At 46.1% G+C, this 22,519-nt stretch overlaps 1 protein-coding gene across 1 annotated transcript in view; it reads right to left on the reverse strand.

Moving 5' to 3' along the window:
- The window catches only part of TMTC1 (transmembrane O-mannosyltransferase targeting cadherins 1), a 178,622-nt gene that overhangs the window by 53,099 nt on the left and 103,004 nt on the right, over positions 1-22,519 (reverse strand). Inside the window, exon 8 of the mRNA XM_054167616.1 lies at positions 4,646-4,767. Coding sequence (XP_054023591.1) covers positions 4,646-4,767 — 122 coding nt within the window. The remainder of the gene's footprint in view (positions 1-4,645; positions 4,768-22,519) is intronic.

Below are 22,519 nucleotides of genomic sequence, written 5' to 3' on the forward strand. Positions count from 1 at the left end.
TGTAGGGTTCCATATCCAAATCCAAAGTGAATTGAGGATTTAACAGAAAAGTAGGGGAAAAGCTTAGTTATGGTGCTGAAGTGAGGTTGCAGAGCTGATAAACTGGCTCCATGGGGTCAACGGGACTGTCACTGCTGACTTCACTGGGGTTAGGGTTTGTCTCCAACTGAAAAAAGAAGCTTCTTTTGTAAATCATATGATCCCTCATGGGATCTGATCTAATACTGACAGAATTCTGAATAGGAACTCAGCCTCTGGTGAAACTGAAACTTCAAATACTGTTAAAGAAAGGGGCAGCAAAGGAACTGAAAACACACCACCACAGCTGGTCTTTAGGAAACTTAAGATAATCTGAAGAGTATCACGTGTTCCCAGAAAACGGAAGCACCAGTAAGTACCATCCTTAAGCGGCTGCCTTGTAAGCAAAGGGGACTTCTGCTCAGGGATATTGAGCTTCATAACAATTACAGAAGATTCCACTAGGTAACAGGTTGGGTTTGTGTGCTCTGTTTTTTCCAACTAAAAAAACCCCAAAGTTACTACTGTAACACTGATTGGAATGAGTGCATTAGCACAGAGAAGCAAAACTGTGCTCTGTGCAAAGGCAAAGCCTCACACAGTCCCCGCTCTGCTGCAGCACAGGGAAAGCTTTACCATGGTGTGCTAAGCTCCTGAAATGTACGGGTGCACTTTTTTCCTGGCTGCTGGCTTTGTGGTAGATTTGGAGATAAAAAACTGAGGCGAATGCCATCCTTATGTGCAAGTCATCTTCTAGTATTGACAACTGGGGTTGCAGCATCAGCTCTTTATATAGCGAGGATCTGGTGAAAAAAGATAACAGCAACCTGTAACTGCCTGTGCTGCTGGGCAATACTAACTGCACTCTGCAACACTGCAATGGACACCACAAATAAAAATGGTGCAGGTACCACTGGTCTACCTATTGCTTTCAGCACATTGGAGGTCCACCACATAGCAATATTTGGCTAATCTGTTCGTTCATGAGCGGTTGTGAAAGCAACTGTCCAGCTACAGTACAGCAGCCCAGCAGAGATATCAAGGTAGAAGCGAAACATGAGGAAAACACAGAAATTACTTTGGTAAAAATGGTCTGATCCCATGAGGAGAGAGCAACCCCAGCTCTCCTGGTACACCAGTAAGGCAGCTGCATGGCCTGAGAGTCTGTATTGCCACTCAAGCTTCTGCATGGTGAAGGGCAACACAGAGGAAGCACTGCTGCTGAAGTACAGGCAAAGTGGTCATGGCTCAGAGCAACACCATACAGCTGGTCTGGATTTTCAAACAATTAGGCTGTCTGCAGTGTTCGAAGCAGCATTAGCAGACAGGCAGTAAGCACAACAGCATTCACATTCTGAAGAGAGAAAAACCCACAGTGATTTAAGTCTTTCACTGATTCATCTCGTTGTGAGGTGAATCACTGTGACGCCTCTTTGAAAAACTGTAGCCTGTAGTGTTGAACCCTGGCAACCACCCCCAAGATAAATATTCTCCCCTCAAAAAAGTATTCTCATCTAAGGGACAAGAAAATAACAATATTAACATTGAAAGTTAAAAGACAATAAATTGCTTTCCAATGAATTTTTTGCAAGGTGAACAATGACTATTAAAAATTCCTGATTTAATCAAATAAATATTTGTAACCCCCAAATATTTCTGTTTTGGTAAAATCAAGTAAAGAAAACATTCAAGCATTCTGACTTAGACCCCTCTTCCCTGAGGGAGTTAAGCCCAGCCATATAACTAGATGTTGAGTGAGAGGCTTATTTCTTTTTTTCTTTCCATTTAGAACATCTTTTACATAAATCCTTGGGTCCTTACTTTGACTGAAAAGAAAATGCTTGACACTTTGCCCAGGTAACTACCGAGTGACAGTGAATTAGGACTTCAGGCTGTGACACACTTATCTGTAAATACCAATGAAAGGCTTGAAACACCTTCCAGAATAATCCCAAAATCACAGATCACTGAATTCTCTCCATCACTGAAGGGCTTTTGTCTAAATGAATTGAATGATAACTGCTGACTGACTTTTAGAGAAGGAATGGCAACACAGAACCCTGCTAAAGGCTGTTCTAAATAAAAAGCACCAACCCCTCTTAAAGCCATCATTATTAACCTGCCACACTCTCAAGAGGAAAAACCAACAAATCACATATTGTTTTTGTTCTGCTACACTTATGAATGTTCTTGGAAGTCTCCTCACCATTCACACTTGGAGGATGTAAAAGAGTAACTAAGTAATTGGTAACTCAGAGCCAAGAGCTCATCTCTCTCCAGATCCTTTGTCTGGGAAATGTCTAACTCTCCCTTAAACTGCCAGGGTTTGCCTTCCCTTTTCATGCCAGCTGCCTGACAGCCCGGGGCAAGAGCAAAACCCAAATATTGCAAAACAGGACGTGAGTGATCTGAGCAAAGTAGGAGATCCAGGGACTCAAGAACAGACTCACTCCTTTTAATCCTTCTGCCTCAGTTTTCATGTCTGAAAAAATGTAGGTTATGTATTTGCAAAGCCCTCAGGAGATAAAAAGCATCATGCAAACTACATGCACACACGTTAAGGCTGATTAATTGTCGCTGCACATATCTTTTGTTCTTCTTCATTGCCCCTCCTCTCACTGTATCAACAGTCTCATCTGGAGGAGGACTAGGAACTGCTGATGGATGAAGTATTTTCTGCAGTAGCTCTTTTGCGATTCAGAAACACAGCCACTCAATGCAGCCCTGCGTTCAGCTGACTTTCCGTAACAGCTTTGCTCTTTCACATGTTTCTTCATTTTCTGTTACACAAATTTAAAGCAATCTGATTTCCAAATTAATTTGAAATGATGCAAGATCAAGGGTATCAACTGCAAAATAAGAGACAACTTTCACTCACTATACTTTCAGGAATACTCTCAGCAAACAAAAGCAGGGCTAATGATGTGAGCAGATCAGCATCATGTCAGTTCATAGCCCGTGTTAGAAGCTTTTAACAAATATCCCAGCTGTGCAGAGCCTGGGTTTTACATCCATGGGCAGCCCTTTTGTGACAGTGCTTATACAAATGATCAGAATATGCAAGCAGCTTTGCAAAAGATGCAAAATGTGTTTTCCTCAGGATTTTTTGGTCCACATTTTCTGAGGAATATAACTGAAACATTTTGTGGAATACAACTATTGTTTCATGTCTCGTAAAGTAATCCAGAGAGAAACTGACTAGCTATGCTTTGTCAAGAGCTTCACAATGGCAGATGCTGACCCTACACACCCAAGGGTAGAATTGGGCTTTCCGAATTTGCAGCATCCAAGAACAACCATTTATGCTCATGGCTGGAGCAAACTACACTGGTTCCAGTCGTCCATGTCCAGGAAGGTTGCAGAGTCTTCCTCCATGGAGATATTCAGAAGCTGTCTTTATGCATTTTGACAGTCCCAGGCAATGTGAAATGGTTTGGTGCACCTTGGATCAATGTCCTCTGACTGCAGCTTCTGGTCTGGATACTGTGGAGATGTCAGAAGAAACATCTCAAAGTTGTCCTTGAGTAAATGCAATTGGAAGCATTCAGACTACTGAAGTGACAATTGTTAAGAGTATGGAAGCTGATGAAAATCCTAGGGTAAAGCCTGGGGGATGCAGAAGTGGCTGGATTTTCCTCATCCTCTTCATCAGTGGCAATTCCTCTGCTTTTGGCTATGTATGCAGTCAATCACCTAATGGGGCATGCACGTTATTTCACAAGTGAAGCCAGCAGCTTTTAAAGACAGCAGTAGTCACCTCTGTTTTTACTGACCGAGTAATGCAGTGGGAAAGCTGAGCAGTACCACAACAAAACCACAGCAGGTTAACTCTTCAGTTGCTGTCCTTAATAAAGACAGGAGAATTTAAATTAAGAATTTAACAATGTGGTACCAAGAGAAAGAGTCTTAGAGAACACTCCACAAGAAACAACAGCTCCTCTCTGTATTGAGCTGTTTCACGTACACTAACAAGCCCTATGAGGAGAGATTGAGGGAGCTGGGGTTGCTTAGCCTGGAGAAGAGGAGACTCAGGGGTGACCTTATTGCTCTCTACAACTACCTGAAGGGAGGTTGTAGTGAGGCAGAGGTTGGTCTCTTCTCCCAGGCAACCAGTACCAGAACAAGAGGACACAGTCTCAGGCTGCATCAGGGGAGGTTTAGGCTGGAGGTTAGGAGGAAGTTTTACACAGAGAGAGTGATTGCCCACTGGAATGGGCTGCCTGAGGAGGTGGTGGGGTCGCCGTCGCTGGGGGTGTTCAGGGCGAGGCTTGACAGGATGCTTGGTTGCATGGTTTAGTTGATTGGGTAGTGTTGGATGATAGGTTGGACATGATCTCGAAGGTCTCTTCCAACCTGGTTAATTCTATTCTATTCTATTCTAAAAAAAGTCTGTGTAAAATATCAGGATTTGGGGTAGCTTTGCTTCTATAAGCAATGTGCTCTCAACTAACTGTAAAATCTCTCATGCTATCACACCAAAACTCAAAGGCAGAGAACACACTGACTAGCAAAATAATGTTTGAAATATTGCAAAAGGGAAGAAGCAATCATGTTTGCTTGTAGAAAATAGGATGGTGGTCTCATCAGAAAGGAATTCAATTGCAGTGGTTTGAATTGCAATAGTTACCTCGGCATGTAAAGGACTCGCTCTGCCACCACAAATCCCACCCTGAAGAACAGGTTGCTGGCTGGGATGAATGGGAAAACCAGGAACAACAAGCCAACCAAAACTTCTTTGTGTTCCAGTTTCTGCAATAACACAAGATTAAACAATATCAACTAAAAGAGTCCAACTAACTTTCCCCTTTCAAGATTCTTATTCATAAAAGCAGCAACTTAGATTAACGCTTGATATGCTTTGCACTGAAAAGTAATTATTGCAAGGCACTGTTCTTCAATGTTTACACAGTTTGTGCTGCTGATACACACACAAGACACAGTGCCAGCTCCACTGTATACCACTCTCTTGAGATGGCGTAGGTAGTGCTTACAGCGATGCCCCGTCTTGGTAATACAGAAGTATAGAACAGTGTGAACGTAGACATTAGCATGTCTGCCACAGCCTGGCTGTACATAAACAAACAAATGCATCTCATACACACAGACTGAATGTTTAGAACTGCAAAAAAGCTGTTCAGTCACATTTTGTGTAAAGAAAACTAGCCCGAAATGGCACAGGAATGCAGTCATTTTGTCCCTATTGAGATAGCATTAACAGTGAAATGATCCTTCTGCACAAGGTCTCCATGCTTACACAGAGTTAGAAAATCAAGATGTGCTGTATGTTAAAATTCAGGTCTTTTATCTGAGCTCAGTTAATGTCCCTTCACTTATCTCCCAACCCACATTAAAGTTGGTTTCTCTTTGAGGAGCAACTGAATTGCCAGACGCATTTCCAAACAGCTGTGCTCTGCACAGTTGGCACAAGCATCTCAAGGTGCTGCCATCAGCAGCCACCATCCCTGCCACAGAGAGGCTCAAACCATCCTGAACAAGTCAAGTCTCAGATTTAGTTCCACCCCAAAAGAGTAAATTGCTTTCCGTTGATGATCTCAAAGAATGACATCAGGCTATATAGCATCAGGCCTGTTACACCACCCAGGCAGACACCTATGCTTTCCTGCCCTGTGATACTGCTGCCTCCTCCCCTCTGCAAGCCATGGGGAGATGATTTGTCATGCTTTGAAACAGATGCAGCAAGAATCACAAAATGGATGCAGCACTTCCAAATCGTTGGAGGCAATTTCTCAACTTTGGAGAGCAAATGGACTTCTCTTTACTGGACTGATCTAAATTTAGAAATGTTGAAGAAGAGGAATGATGCTCAGTCATTGATATGAGGCTAAGCAGTTCAACCTCTCATGCGTTTGCACCACCAGCTGCCACTGGCCTGGTCTGCGGCTGAAATGCAAAGTCTCAGCATAAAAATATTTATCCTACTCGGTGGGAAACACAGGGAATATTGCCTATGGGTACCAAATGGGACATGCCAGGAGGCTCTGAAGTCACTTTAGAGGAGCTGAGCCACAGGATCACCAAAAGTACACCTAACTCAAAGAGGAATATGAGGCATAGAGATAAGCAGACTCTGAAGACATCTCCAGACTTCTTTACTGACAACTGCTTTAAACATCACCTCAGTTAACTACCTCTATTATCCACTTTTAGTGTCTTGGAATCACAGTTACTAGTGTCTTCTTGCAGTCACAACAGCATCTAAAATGTATTATTCCCAGAGACAAATCTGACAACAATACATAAAGCTGATGAGCAGAGCTTATTTTAACTTACCATTACCATAGAAAAATGAATGCTAAAAATAATAATCATTTTTTTAAAGGCATTAAGAGTGACAGCTCAACTCTGAAAGCAAATTATCAGTTCCAGGTCAGCTCCAGCTTCCCTCCCACATATGTCTGGACATACAGTCCATTTTTCTCCCGCCATTTGACATTCCCCTTCCACTTTGTCTTGCCTAGTTGTGGTACCCATCTGCTGACACCACTGTAACCAAGGAGTTTACAACAAAGACCCAGATGCACAAGAAGCTATGTTGAGCCAAATAGAGTGTGCTGCTAATGTAGAAAATGTTCTCAGACCCCAGGAAAAACTGCTTTCAAATGAACCAGCTATTTCTCCAGTTGCTGTTCATTAAATCACTAATTGGGAAATGAACCCCTAGTTGGGGGTTGGGACATTGAGACACTTGAACGTGTCCAGAGAAGGGCAACAAGGCTGGGGAGGGGCCTTGAGCACAGCCCTGTGAGGAGAGGCTGAGGGAGTTGGGTTGCTTAGCCTGGAGAAGAGGAGGCTCAGGGGAGACCTCATTGCCCTCTACAACTACCTGAAAGGTGGTTGTAGCCAGGAAGGAGTTGGTCTCTTCTCCCAGGCAAGCAGCACCAGAACAAGAGGACACAGTCTCAAGCTGTGCCAGGGGAAGTTTAGGCTCGAGGTGAGGAGAAAGTTCTTCACCGAGAGAGTCATTCGTCATTGGGATGTGCTGCCTGGGGAGGTGGTGGAGTCACCATCCCTGGAGGTGTTCAAGAGGGGACTGGATGTGGCACTTGGTGCCATGGTCTAGTCATGAGGTCTGTGGTGACAGGTTGGACTCGATGATCCTCGAGATCTCTTCCAACCTTGGCGATACTGTGACACTGTGTTGACATCTCTAAGAAGAATACAGTGTTGTTAAAGGCTGCAGCACTGCAGATAAGCAAAGGAAACCAAATGCTGTATAAAGACAAATAAAACCTGTACATCAAACGGGAAAGAGGAAAGCGTGGCAGTTAGCTCAGCTGAAGGAGGTCCTTTCTCCTTTCACAGTAAGTCACAGCTCTTGCTTAATGTCACTGAGGGCTGTCAGCTCAGCCCCTTAGGCAGGGGTTGGAGATGGGAATCCAGCACTCACAAACCAGCCTCATGGAGCAGCACAGATCTCTGTGGCACTACTTAGTTCTGGTTCTGAAATCAGAAAGGTTTTGCATCTGGCAGTGCCATTTTTAAAGGCGGCAGAAGACCTTGTGAAGAGCTGGTCCTGGAAAGCCAGGCTTGGGCTGATGTGCTACATGTGGTCCTGCCTGTGAGCTGGCAGGTCAAACTGCTGACTTCATGCTGCACTCGCTCCAGAGCTCACTTCAGGTTTCTCTTCTCTATCCAGTCATTAACTTTTCCAAAATCTTTGCTGGCACTTGTGCATTTGACACCTTGGCCCTGTGGCTGGGTCCTGCCCAGAAGGAAAGCCTGGGGAAAGTGCCTGAGCAGGAAGTGCAGGTGGGGTTTCTGGTCATCTGAAACTCATCTGGGACCATTAACAGCAGGGTCTGGATGCAGACTCTGCTGCAAGCAATTCCTAAATCACTGCCTGTCCATAGTTTGGAATTTATACTGGAGGAAAAAAAAATTGCCTGTTCATAACCAGATCTTATTTCTCACTTCCTTAAATAGTTTATACTGACTAATTAAATACTGAGCAAAACCTAACTCAAGAGTTGCACGTTCTTGTCTCCAAGCCAGGTGAGGGCTGGAGGCACAGCAGAGCTATCTGTCCCTGACTTCCCAGCAAGTGACATCTGCTCACCTAGGCACCTCAGAGAAAACAGGAAAAATGGACACAAATCCAACCACAGTGTGTTGAAAGGATTGTGTGTGCCACAGGTGATAACCACAGATGCCTAAAAGCAAACAGCAGAAGTCCCATATCACATTATATTCTCCCATAGCTTTATCCTTATCAAAACTTCATTAGTAGGTTCATCTTTTAGTCCCCTTCCCATGGAAGCCCTAATAGATATATAAATCAGTAGACAAGCAAGACAGTATGGTGCAAGAATACCAGGGACTGGGACTGTAGGGCTACAGAAAGTGTGCAGCAGGATCTTCACAGGATCACAGGATGTTAGGGGTTGGAAGGGACCTTCAAAGATCAAGTCCAACCCCTGCCAGAGCACAACCATAGAATCCAGCACAGGTCACACAGGAACATGTCCAGATGGGTCTTGAAAGTCTCCAGAGAAGGAGACTCCACAACCTCTGGGCAGCCTGTTCCAGGGCTCTGTGAACCTCACAGTGAAGAATTTCCTCCTCATGTTGAAGAGGAACCTCCTGTGCTGGAGTTTCCATCCATTGCCCCTTGTCCTATCACAGGGTGCAACTGAGCAGAGCCTGTCCCCTCCCTCATGACCCCCAGGCCTCAGATATTTATAAACATTTATTAAATTCACTCTCAGTCTTCTCCTCTCCAGACTAAACAGCCCCAGGGCTCTCAGCCTCTCCTCACCAGGCAGTGCTGCAGTCCCTTCAGCATCCTTGTAGCCTCCATTGGACTCACTCCAGCAGATCCCTGACACTCCTGAACTGGGGAGCACAGAACTGGACACAACATTATAGGTGAGGTCTCCCCAGGTCAGAGTAGAGGGGAAGGAGAACCTACCTGGATCTGCTGGATGCCTCCTAATACTCCCCAGGATCCCCTTGGCCTTCTTGGCCACCAGGGCACATTGCTGTCCCATGCAGAACTTGTTAGCCACCAGCACTCCCAGGTCCTTCTCCACAGGGCTGCTCTCCAGCAGATCCCCTCCCAGCCTGTCCTGCTGCAGTTTGTTCTTCCTGCCCAGGTGCAAGACTCTGCCCTTGTCCTTCTTGACCCTCATTAGGTTCCTGTCTGCCAGCTCTCAGTCTGTCCAGGTCTCACTGAATGGCCACACAGCCTTCAAGCATATCAGCCAAGCCTCCCAGTTCGGTATCATCAGCAAACCTGCTGAGCAGACACTGCCCCCTCATCTTCCATCCAGACAAGGCACAGGAGATGCCCTTCACCAGTTTTTTAAATTAAAACCCCAATCTGTTGCTTGCTACATTTTTCAGGGGAGAAAAAAAAATAATATTGGGATCATTTATTTTGTTTCACTGCTCTGGTCATATGAGCCCATTGAAGAAATGTCTGAGCTAAAGGTGGCAGAATCAGGTGCCTGAAGCAGTAGTAAAAGCTTTTAAAAAGCTGGTAAGAGCCCACCTGGAGTCCTATGTTAACTTTGCAGCCCTCAACACAAGAAGGACATGGAACCATTAGAGCAGGTCCAGAGGAGTCCACAAAGATGATCAGAGGGCTGGAGAACCTCCTGTGAAGATAGACCAAGAGAGCTGGGGCTCTTCAGCCTGGAGAAGAGAAGGGTCCAGGAAGACTTTACTGCAGCCTTCCAGTACCTGAAGGGGGCTACAGGAAAGCTGCAGAGGAACTGTTTACAAGGGCTTGTAGTAACAGGATGAGGTAAATTGGCTTCAAACTGGATTTAGATAAGGTATTAGAAAGAAATTCTTCCCCATGAAGGTGGTAAGGCACTGGCAAAGGCTGCCCAGAGAAGGCTTCAAGCCTGGAAGTGCTGAAAGCCAAATGAGAAACCTGGTCTAGCGGTGTCCCTGCTGATAGCAGGGGGGTGGAACTAGATGATTTTTAAGGTCCCTTCCAACCCAAACTATTCCATGATCCTAAAGAGTGGTAAAAAAGCTAGGACCAGAACTTCTAGATCCCTTTGTTCCTTTTACAGAGAGAGGCCTTTCCTGTTACAGACAGCGCTTTCCTTGGGAAACATAGCACTTGGCTTCCCATCTCTCACAGAGGTCAGGGTGGGGAAAGCACCCTTGAACTACTCAGAGTGATTCCTGTTAAAGGTAGGTTGATTCTATGAGAGTCTCTCTGGTGAGACCACAGCTGGAGCTCTGTGCCCAATTCTGGAGCCTCTGTTCCAGGAAGGATCTGGAGGTGCTGCAAGGTGTCCAGAGAAGGGCCACGAGGATGAGCAGAGGGCTGGAGCTGCTCTGCTGTGAGGACAGACTGAGGGAGTTGGGGTTGTGCAGTCTGGAGAAGAGAAGTCTCCCAGGAGACCTTCTTGTGGCCTTCCAATATCTGAAGGGGGCTCCAAGAAAGCTGGGGAGGGACTTTTGAGGGTGTCAGGGAGGGATAGGACTGGGGGGAATGGAGCAAAACTAGAAGTGGGGAGATTCAGCTGGGATGTTAGGAAGAAGTTGTTGCCCATGAGGGTGGTGAGAGCCTGGCACAGGTTGCCCAGGGAGGTGGTGGAAGCCTCATCCCTGGAGGTTTTGAAGGCCAGGCTGGATGTGGCTGTGAGCAACCTGCTGTAGTGTGAGGTGTCCCTGCCCATGGCAGGGGGGTTGGAACTGAGGTCCCTTCCAACCCTAACAATTCTATGATTCTATGACTCCCTATAGCTGATATTTTGGGGGTGAGTGGTGCAAATTAGTCTGCCTCTACTTAGAATTAGGCCATCATTACACTGTAATAAAACCCAAACCAAAAGGAAACAAACCAAAACACAAACCAAACCAACAAATGAAACCAATAAAGATGCCATTTTTTTTTAATCTGCTATCTTTCATAGACCTAGCAAAGAACTAAAGAACACTACTTCTCCCAAAGGCAAGGCAAAAAATTGTCACAATAACTCCAATAAAATAGCCAAGAATCAGTCCAAGGCCAAATACTACCAACACAGCAATAAATCATCAAAAAATGGTTCCTTGTCAATCTGGGCAAAAAGGAAGAATATCTTGAGTTTACAACTGAAAAGGATCCTCCCATATTGCACTTAATACACATTACTGAGCTACACATAAGTATTTCCTGACTACTGTTAAGTCACAAGGCTTCTACAAGCCAGAGCTTACTAAGTATGAACAGAGGAGGTGTGCAGACTTTTTCCATGTATATGCCATGAACTATGGACTTGCACAAGCCCACTTACATTTCCTGGTTTTCCCATTTAGAAAGCATCATCTGAGGTACCAGATCCTTTAAGTCTCACATTGTGATGGCAGGACTTATGTTCACATTCCCTGGCACCTCCACTGCCAAATGGAGCGAAGAGGACAACCTTCATCCCAGCTGGACAAAGTCACACCTCAGGGTAGACAGCAGCTGAGGAAACAAGTCCAAACAAATTGTACCTTGAAATGTTTTTTCTTCCTTCCATTAACTGTTTTTTTTGAGGATAAGGCAAGTGTCACCTCTCCACCAATAGCTCCATGGAGTAGACTTTCTTCCTACCTCAAGCATAAATTACCCTCTGCCAACTAGCTCTGGATGGTCCACTGCCGCCAGTGAGATGTTATGCTTGGAACATCCGACTGCAAGCACAGAAAAGCTGGCATCCAGGAAAGCTGCTAGTGCATGGCTTTATAGAAATAATGATTGCTGTCACACGTTCTTGGATGCACGCAGGCCTAGGAGGTAAGTGCATTACCCATCAAAGAGACACAGAGTTCCAAGGAGCTACATTACTGTCTGTAGAGCACAGAGAGAGGACACTTCTTGTTTACTCCTAACATCCATTTGTGCAGTCTCCCAGTGCAGACTGCACACGAACTTAATTAATGTTTTCTTCTTGCAGCAGTCACTTGTGAAGCCACAAGCAGCTCAGCAGCATGACTCCTCACCAGCCTGCATCAGGTCACTGGCAGCATCTCACCTGGCAAAAGGTCAGGATCTGTACAAATCTACTCTTGCACTTTCCACATGTATGTCATTAAAGCTAAAAGGAGCATGTTGGAGCATGTCAAATTCACTCTGCATTCATGCATAAGGTGATAAAAAGCAAACTTAAACTAAACAGGAATCAACCCTAGGGATTCATCCCTTCACAGGAGAAAGAAACTCCTATCTGCTGAATGCAAAGCTCACAGAATCAAGCAAGCACTGGGTGCTCCCAAGTCCCCGTCTCACTGGAGCAAGCACAGACACATCATGGCAGAACTGTACCATACTCCATGGACCTTCTGCACAGTCTTCTTTAGATCATCAGCAGAAATCAGAATGGGACATATACATCTTTGTGTTCTGTGGCCAAACAGGAGGGCACCGTGGAGCTGTGGCTATTTTGCTCTGCTGCCAAAAGTCAGGTGCCAACAGATGGTCTGAAAACCTCAAACACTTGGTAAAGAAAAGGTAGCTGCCTAGCTTCAATTCTGGCTCAAACACCCAGCTTAATCATCTTACTCATACAGAGCCACAAATTCCATAACCACTGCCATTTATCAAGAGATTTATTATTTCATCTCATAACCCCCCCAAAAAAACCCACCCAAACCAAACACAAAACTAAAAGTCCAGTATCTTCAATAGCACCAGCTGCTTGAATGCCAGGCTTAGCAACTCACTGTGTTCCTAAAATAACTGTTTTCCTTGGTGATCAGCTAGTCCTGATAACATCACCCACAGTTACTAATGATTGGAAAGAAGCAGAATTTATTCTTCACAGACAGTCCAAAGCTATGGAGATTTCCAACACCATTTTGATTGTTCCTTCTGACTGCTTCTTAACCACTTGACACATTGTACCTACTTCCAGCATTTGTTAGCAGCAGAAACTACTTTCCAGTTCACCAGCAGCAGCTTCTACACAGGAACTGGTGGACAGTTGAATGACACAAGTCAGAAACTGAGTCAATCCCCTTGAAAGTAATCACTGACTTCCTAACCCAGGATTATCTGAAGAGAAATCCTTGGCACGTATCTCAGAAGACCCTGACTTGCCATTTCCAGTCATGGCCACAAGGTAAAGCAGCCTATTTTTCAGAAAAACTGTTAAGTGCCTACAAATTTTATTTTCTTCACTAAATGCTCAACAGCTCTGGATATCAGGCTTCCAACCACAGAATGAAAGACTAAGTAGTCAGTTCCCAATCCTATAATACACAGCAGGGCTCAGAAGTATATTCCACTGATATTTCACTTTTTATTTTAGTATACTAAAGTAAAATTTTGGTATCTACTACTTTCTTTTCCCCTGTAGACCTGTTACCCAGCCATTCAGCTGTGTGTTTATGGTCTTTCTGTATTGGGTTGAACTGAGCTGGAGTTAATTCTCCTCACAGTATTGTTCTAGTGCTGTGGTGGTTTTTTTTGCAGCAGTAGTTGATAACACAGCAGTGTTTTGGCTACAGCTAAATCCAGTATTCAAGCTGTGTCCTTTCAACGTTTCCCTGCCCCAGGAGTACATTGAGGGGTGGGCAAAATCTTGGGAGGGGACACAGCTGAGCCAGCTGACTCAGACTGGCCAAAGAGATATTCCATACCATATGACATCAGCTCAGGTATAAATAGGAAGTGAAAGAAGGAAGTGGGGGATTCGTCTGTGGCGTTTATCCTCCCAAGGAACTACCAAGCTTAGAGAGCCGTGCTGCACGAGCCCGACCACCATCCTGCTGATGGGAAGTAGAGACTAATCTCTCTCTCTCTGCTTTCTTTGCTTCTGCGTGGTCTATTGCTGTTTGCTTATTGGTGTTATTAAATTGCTCCTATCTTATCCCCGGCTTCTGTTAGATTTTCTTTCCCTTCTTCCCCTCTTCACTTAAGAGGAGAAGTGATAGAGCGGCTTGGTGGGTATCTGGCCTCCAGGCCAGGGCCAAACCACCACACTTTCTTAACCAAGTTTCTAAAATTCCCTGAAGACATAAACTCATTTTCCCAGTCCTTAATCTCTGCAAACTCTAATTCCACTTGACAAGCTGATTAAGCAGGAAGCAAGAGCACATGCATCTTTGGAAGAGATGTGGAACATTCCAAATTGCTCCAGGCACTGGAATTGACCTTGTGGTTCTTCTCCCCTCTTCCCTTTCAATCCATGACAGCAGGCTGATACACCACGCAGGGGAAAAAGGTAAAAACAGAATGGAACAAACCAAAAACCAAAGAAACAACCCAAAAGGTAAATTTTAAATACATGTGCACTGCTTGCAGTATGTAAAAGCATGATCTTTGGAAAAGCAACTCTGTTCATGCTGAATTTGCTGCAAAGAGACAACATGCAACAAGAGAGTCCTAATGAACATGTCTCGAGAGTTGGGCAGCCCAATGTTTAACTAAGCCCAAGAATAGAATAGAATAGAATAGGATAGGATAGGATAGGATAGGATAGAATAGAATAGAATAGGATAGGATAGGATAGAATAGAATAGAATAGAATAGGATAGGATAGGATAGGATAGGATAGAATAGAATAGAATAGGATAGGATAGGATAGAATAGAATAGAATAGAATAGGATAGGATAGGATAGGATAGGATACGATAGAATAGAATAGGATAGGATAGGATAGAATAGGATAGGATAGGATAGGATAGGATAGAATAGAATAGAATAGAATAGAATAGACCAGGTTGGAAGAGACCTTCAAGATCATCGCATCTAACCCATCATCCAATACCACCTAATCAACTAAACCATGGCACCAAGCACCCTATCAAGTCTCCTCCTGAACACCTCCAATGATGGCGACTCCACCACCTCCCTGGGCAGCACATTCTAAGGGGCAGTCACTCTCTCTGTATAGAACTTCTTCCTAACATCCAGCCTAAACCTCCCCTGGTGCAGCTTGAGACTGTGTCCTCTTGTTCTGGTGCTGGTTGCCTGGGAGAAGAGACCAACCTCCACTTGTCTACAACCCCCTTCAGGTAGTTGTAGACAGCAATAAGGTCACCCCTGAGTCTCCTCTTCTCCAGGCTAAGCAACCCCAGCTCCCTCAGCCTCTCCTCACAGGGCTGTGTTCCAAGCCCCTCACCAACTTTGTTGCCCTTCTCTGGACACCTTCCAGCAAGTCAACCTCCTTCCTAAACTGAGGGGCCCAGAACTGGACACAGGACTCAAGGTGTGGCCTAACCAGTGCAGTGTACAGGGGCAGAATAACCTCCCTGCTCCTGCTGGCCACACTGTTCCTGATGCAGGCCAGGATGCCATTGGCCTGCTTGGCTGCCTGGGCACACTACAGGCTCAAGTTCAGCCTACCATCGACCAGCACCCCCAGGTCCCTCTCTGCCTGGCTGTTCTCCAGCCACTCTGACCCCAGTCTGTAGCACTGCCTGGGGTTGTTGTGGCCAATGTGCAGAACCTAGCACTTGGATGTGTTCAATCTCATGCCCTTGGACTCTGCCCATCTGCCCAGCCTGTCAAGGTCCCTCTGCAGAGCCTCTCTACCCTCCAGCAGATCAACTCCTGCCCCCAGCTTGGTGTCATCAGCAAATTTACTGATGATGGACTCAATGCCCTCATCCAGATCATCAATAAAGATGTTAAAGAGCACAGGGCCCAGCACTGATCCCTGGGGCACACCACTAGTGCCTGGCTGCCAGCTGGATGTGGCAGCATTCACCACCACTCTCTGGGCTCAGCCTCCAGCCAGTTCCTAACCAGGCTCAGAGAGCTGCTGTCCAAGCCATGGGCTGACAGCTTGGCCAGGAGGTTGCTGTGGGGGACAGTGTCAAAGACCTTGCTGAGGTCCAGGCAGACTCCATCCACAGCCTGCCCCACATCCACCAGGCAGTCCCCTGGGCATGGAAGGAGATCAGGTTGGTCAGGCAGGACCTGCCCTTCCTAAATCCATGCTGGCTGGGCCTGATCCCTTGGCCATCCTCTAAGTGCTGTGTGCTTGCACTCAAGATGACTGTTCCATAATCATGCCTGTCGCTATGGTCAGGCTGACAGGCCTGTAATTCCCTGGCTCATCCAACCGGCCCTTCTTGTGGATGGGCATCACCTTGGCAGCTTTCTGTCACCTGGGACCTCTCCAGTGAGCCAGGACTGCTGAAAAATGATGGAGAGTGGCTTGGAGCTCATCTGCCAGCTCTCTCAGCACCCTAAGATGGATCCCGTCTGCTCCCATGGACTTGTGGGGATCCAAGCGGCTGAGGAGATCTCTAACCACCTCCTCCTGGAACACAGGGGAACTATACTGCTCCCTGGCTCCATCTGCCAGCTCTGCAGCCCAGCAGTCCTGCAGACAACCTGTCCTGCTAGTAAAAATTGAGGCAAAGAAGGTGTTAAGTACCTCTGCCTTTTCCTCATCCTTTGTTACAATGTTCTCCTCCGTGTCCACCAAGGAGTGGAGGTTGTCCTTGCCCTCCTCTTGCTATTAATGTATTTACAGTAGGACTTTTTGTTGTCCTTCACAGCAGAGGCCAGTCTAAGCTCCAAATGTGCTTTTGCCTCCCTAATTTTCTTCCTACAAGACCTAGCAACATCCTTAAACATTCCATGGGTTGCCTCCCCTTTCTTCCAAAGATGATACACCCTCTTTTTTTCCCTTAGTTCCTTCAGAAGCTCATCACCCAGCTCTCCTGGACCCCTTTGTTCTTGAGGGCTGTTTCCCAAGGAACCTTCTGAGTTAGTTCCTTGAGCAACCTGAAGTCTGCCCTCCAGCAGTCCAGAGTGGAGGTCTTCTTGCTGCGCCTCTTAGCTTGGCTGAGTACTGAAAATTCAATTCTCTCCTGGTCACTGGCCCCTAAACACCCTCTGACCACCACATCCCCACCAGCCCTTCCCTGTTGGTGAAGAGGAGGTCAAGCAGAGCCTTGCCCCTGGTAGGCTCATGCAGCACCTGGGATAAGAAGCTGTCCTCCATGCACTCTAAGAAGCTCCTGGACTGCCTCCTCTCTGCTGTGTTGAGATCCCACAGATGTCAGGCAGGTTGAAGTCGCCCATGAGGACAAGGTCAGCTGATGCTGAGACAGCTTTAAGCTGCCTATAGAATGCTTCATCAACATCTTCCTCCTGGTTGGGTGGTCTATAACAGAGTCCAACCAGGATGTCAGCCCTGCTGGTCATCCCTCTAATTCTTACCCACAAGCACTCAACCTGATGATCCCTGATCTCCATCTCAATGGCATCTAGTGCCTCCCTGATGTGCAGGGCCACCCCTCCACCCCTTCTTCCTTGCCTGTCTCTCCTGAAGAGCCTGTAGCCATCAATTGCAGCACTCCAGTCATGTGAGTCATCCCACCATGACTCTGTGATGGCAACTGCATCATAACTTTCCTGCTGCAGCAAGGCTTCCAGCTCCTCTTGTTTGTTGCCCCTACTTTGTGCATTAGTGTACATGCACTTCAGCTGGGCTGCTGGTTTCACCTCTGGCTCCAGCTTACCACCCTGAGACTCTTGTCTGGGAGGACTGGTTTCAGCCCCTTCCCCCTTCGAATCTAGTTTAAAGCCCTATCTATGAGAGCTGCCAATTCCCTTCCTAGAATCTTTTTCCCTTTGGGGGAGAGGCCATTCTCGTACACTCTGATCTTTCCCCTCCTCCAGGAGAGATGTGCTCCATCTGTTGCCAGCTGACCTGGTGCAGTAGGAAGTTCTCCAAGATAGAAAACCCCAAAATTCTTTTGGTTGCACCAGCCTCTAAGCCACTTGTTGACTATAACTGCTGACCTGTTCCTTCTTGTATTCCCTCCTGCAACTAAGGGTATTGATGAAAAAATTATTTGTGCACTTGACCCCTCAACGAGATCCCCCAGGGCCTTGAAGTAATTTTTGATAACCCTGGGAGTTCTGGTTGCAACATCATCATTCCCTAACTGCATAACTAGTTAAGGATAGTAGTCAGAGGGCTGCATCAGACTAGGCAGCCTTGTGGTAGCATCACTAACTTGAGCAGACACAATGAGCATCATTATCTTCTCCAGCTGTAAATTTCTTCGTCCTCATTCCACCTACACTCTCTTACTCAGTCCTACTATTGTGCCACTTTGAAACCTTTCAGCTCTGAGTGTGCCATGAAGGATTAATTCCAATACAAAGAAGAAAATACCAGAAACAAAGAGATTATCTTTTGTGATTGTTTGAGGCTGTGCCTTTAAGAAAGGGACAGTGCCAGGACACTATGGCTGAATGTTTTTATGAATACTGATACTCTAAACGAATTTCATTGGCAGATTGGTAGAATGTAGCTTTAAGTTTTAGTGCAGCTGGAACTTCCCTGGAACGCCGCTCCGTTCCCCACCGTGGCCCCAGCCCCACCGCCGGCGCCTCCACTCGGGGCCGAAGCCCCAACTGCAGGCCCAGGACCGGGCCCAGCTGCGGGGGCCGCTGCCGCCACCGCCATGTTGTGGAGGGGGAAGCGGAGCCGCATGGTGGCAGTGGCGCAGGGCCCGGCCAAAAGCGGCGAGGAGCGGCTGAAGGGAAGTTCCAGCTGCACTAAAACTTAAAGCTACATTCTACCAATCCACCAATGAAATTCATTTAGAGTATCAATATTTACAAAAACATTCAGCCATAGTGTCCTAGCACTGTCCCTTTCTTAAAGGCACAGCCTCAAATGGTCACAATCTTTGAAAAGACAGCAATACAGTGTGAGTACCCTGAAAAAGCCAGAACTCTGCCCCTGCAAAAATTACCTTCCTAGGGTAACTCCTGCAGGAGTGAAAAGACAATGAATGAGATCTTTTGTGGTAAGCCAAATCAGAACTACTGCAGCGGAGGCTGTGTTTGCTCAGAGTACCACACTCCAAACCTGTTCATTTAAAAAAACCCAACACCTTAGGCAAAAGGTATTTTGACAGGTTTTGTTTGCCTGTGTAATTCAGGTGGGCAATCGCAATCAGACAGACTGAGGAAGGTTTCTTCTTCTGCTTGTTTGTCAGCTGGCACAGCAAGTACCCTGGGGAGGCTTTTGTGTTTCTTCCAGCCCCACCAGGGATCTACAGCTGATCTGCTTGCTGCACTCCACAGACCAGAAACATGGCTGGCAAGGCACACAGGGCCCTGAATGGGTTCCCCTCTGTCGTGGGTTGGGAGACCAATTCTCCCACCACAGGCAAAGAAAGACTCAGACAAACAGGTTGAAAAAATGGTGGAAAGTTTAAATAGAAAAACAATGGAAGTTTTACAGAAAACCACAAGCATCGTGACAAAGAGAGTGAGATCCCAGAAGGTACCCAAGAACGTCCCATCCCCACCTGGGAGTACACCCAAACCCACCACCCCCAGGGCTCTTCCCCCAGAACCCAGCCTTGGGCCTGGGCAGGCCCAAGGGAGGCAGCTCATGCCACTTTACCTAGGCAACAGCAAGGGAGGAAAGAGAGGGAGAGGACCCCTGCACAGATGTGTTATAGAGGAGCAGGGAATTATGGGTGAAATACCTGGCTTCCTGTGACCACCCACTGGGCAGGGCCCCCTTTTGGAACATCTCAAGTGTGGCCTATGCAGTGGCATCCAGGTCGGCACTCAGCCTAAGCCACCACACCCTCCTTCCTCCAGCCTTCACTAAACAGTCTTTCTGGCTTATTACTCTCTCCCTGCAGCAAACATTAACAACTGAAGCAGCACAGAAAAACTTCAGTGCAAAGGATTAAGAACATCAGTCCTGACCTTCTCTCTGTGTGGAAGGAATTCAAGAGGGCCCTCAGGAAAATGAAAGCAGGATTTATTTTAAATGGACCTTTATGAAAACAATTGTGGTTTCCAGCTCATCAGATAGACTGTTGATAAACAGTATTATTCACCTCACTGTGCCTTTGAAGCAGGTACTGTTCTGTAAATGTTGTGGCATACGAATGTTGCTAGGCATACTTTCCAACTGTGCTGATACTACTGTAGAATATTATAAAAGCCATTTGTTCCCCAGAAAGGTCCATAAGACGCAATTTATTAATGGAATGCCAAACCTGAGAAGCGAGGCAAAGGTCTTAGTAGGCAGGGCATTCCAGGATACACATAATGAGTGCCAGCAAAGCCAACAGAAACGTGCACACAAAGATTAGACACAAATGCCTCTCCTTGATGGTATTAAACATTGTCAACTAAGTAAGACATATACTCTGTGAGTGACTGAGGAATATGCCCTAAATGGTATTCCTACATAAAACCCACCAGATAAGTGGCAACATGATGCCAATTACAGCACAAATTAAAGACATCGTTATTTGGTATAAAATACCTTGTCTTGGATAAGAAGCAGCAGGCAGAGAAATGCAGAGACAGCAGTAACCGTGTCACATGCAGCAGCAGCAAAGCATGTTCTTTAAAATTATATATCCTAAAAGACACTAGAGATTGATTTTTCCTTATTTGATTGGGTTATTTTTGCGTAGAATTCCCCCTCAGACATGAGCAAACTGTTGCACATCGTTACATGTTCCTGCTGAAAAAGTAGAAGGTGCTGCAAATGACCCTAAGGTACCTCCTAGTGTTGCTCCTGAGTATAAACACAAGATGAGGGCCAAGCATTATGGAGTGCAATGAGTTCCCCCAGATTAGTCAGGTGCAAATGCTACTGTTTCAAATTAACTTTCCAGATCACTTTGGTCTGAGTTACCACATCACACACAAATGAGTCTTCCCACTATCAGTCTTCCATGTATTAGGTTCCGCACAGAAAAGAGGATCTAATCCATCCTGTGCTCTGAATATAGGTTCGCAGCTACAGCTACAGGATAAGCTGCATTTTAATTGTGCTGCTAATCAAGCAATGACCTAACAATGCTACGCAGAGCGGTGCTTCAAAAAAGCTTCAAGGGGCTTCCCTTTCCTACTCATTTAATGCCTATGGTGTGTCACGGACATAACTGTCATCCTGATGACGCGCCAAGAATTGTTGTCCTCTCTCTAGTTCACCAGGTGCTCACTATTTCTTCCAGCACAAGAAGGCAGTACTACAGGACCTTGTTGGGTAGGCTACTGGACTTTTGAAGCATCACACATTATTTCTCTGGCCTAGTCACTAGCATGCTTGGCAACCCAAAAGAGAGCACTTCATCTGTTTCACTGGTACCTTTGTAGTCTATCTAGTTGTGGTGGGTTAATGCCCTTTTCTGAAAACAAAACAAACAAAGCAGGGTGGAGGGCTTGCAGGTACTTTACCCTCCCTGCAGGGCGTTTTCCCCTGGGAAGCTGAGTCTGTTCCACACCCTGCTCCCTGCCCAGCTAGGGTTTAAAGAGCAGGACATTGTAGCTGTTGGCTTTCCTTTTGGCTCCTGCCTCTGCTGGATGAGAGCCATTGCAGCTGCCCTCCTGCTCCTCTGCCACGTGGTTGGACCTGATCCTTCTCCCTGCTGCCTCCTCGCCTCCTCAGAGAGAGACTGGTTTTGTATTATTCTTTTTTTTGGTCCCACTCCCATCCATCCTTGTTCCTTGCCCTTGTGAACCTTTCCTGTTGTTGTTATATATATATATATATATATATATATATATGTTTAAAGACAACTCTCGACTCCAAATTATTGTTTGGTGGATTTGCTCCTTCCTTTTTTCCCCTCTCTGTTGGGAGGAAGGAGGGGGGAATGGGGGAGAGATTCTCAGCCTTGCCCCCATCTGAGCTCTTAACTCTCAGTTAAGGCTCAAACCACTACACTAGTCCCAAAGCTGGAAGGCAGGCCATGTCTCTTCCCTTCCAGCTGAGGCTATCATTGAAAATAAACAAATCTCATCCTCTTTTCCCAATTACTGTTTCTCTGGGATGCAGGCATTTGCAACAGGATCCCAAGCCTTTGTCACACCCTTGATGCTGACCAGATTGGGTGAGGAAGTTCACCACAGAGAGCTGAGCAGAGCCTGAGGATTTTGAGTCTAACTGGTGCCTCGGCTGAAACTCGCAGAGCATGCTGCGCAGCAGAGCAGTGAAATACCAAGTCTTAAAGGGTTTCAGAGAGCTGCTTAATTATGGACACTAGATCAAACTGATCAGCTGTATTGATTCCATTCTCCGTCGTCTCTAAATCTGGTGCCCCACATTGGAGAATGGAATCAATACAGCTGATCAGTATAATCTAGTATTGTGCCTTTATTGCTTCAGTATTGTTCGATTATAATGCAAGCATAGTACAGAGCAGACAGACTAGTAGAGCTGACAGGCTAGTAAGTAGTGCATAGAAGAAGTACTTAGCAGAAGTGCGCAGTAAGAAAACCTTTACAATTTATATCAACTCGGAGGGCATTGCTGGCATGGCTTCATTGGCCCCTCACGAGTGACCACATACTATTAGTATAGATTATTGGTTAAACTAGTAATAACAGGCAAGATTGTTGATGCACGTGTGTGTCCTGTTATTCTGAGATAACTCTCTGTGTTTATAGCTACCGGTGTCCTGCTTTGGTTACACGGTGCAGGCACAGCACTATTCTGCTATGCTGCTAGCTACTTCTGCACCCATGCTGGACATGGCCTACCACCATGTCAGGCTCTAGGCCTACACTGCCAGATTGCTCACACTGCTTATTGCAACC

Source organism: Dryobates pubescens, chromosome 15 (assembly GCF_014839835.1).
Source record: "Dryobates pubescens isolate bDryPub1 chromosome 15, bDryPub1.pri, whole genome shotgun sequence".
NCBI classification, from domain to species: Eukaryota; Metazoa; Chordata; class Aves; order Piciformes; family Picidae; genus Dryobates; species Dryobates pubescens.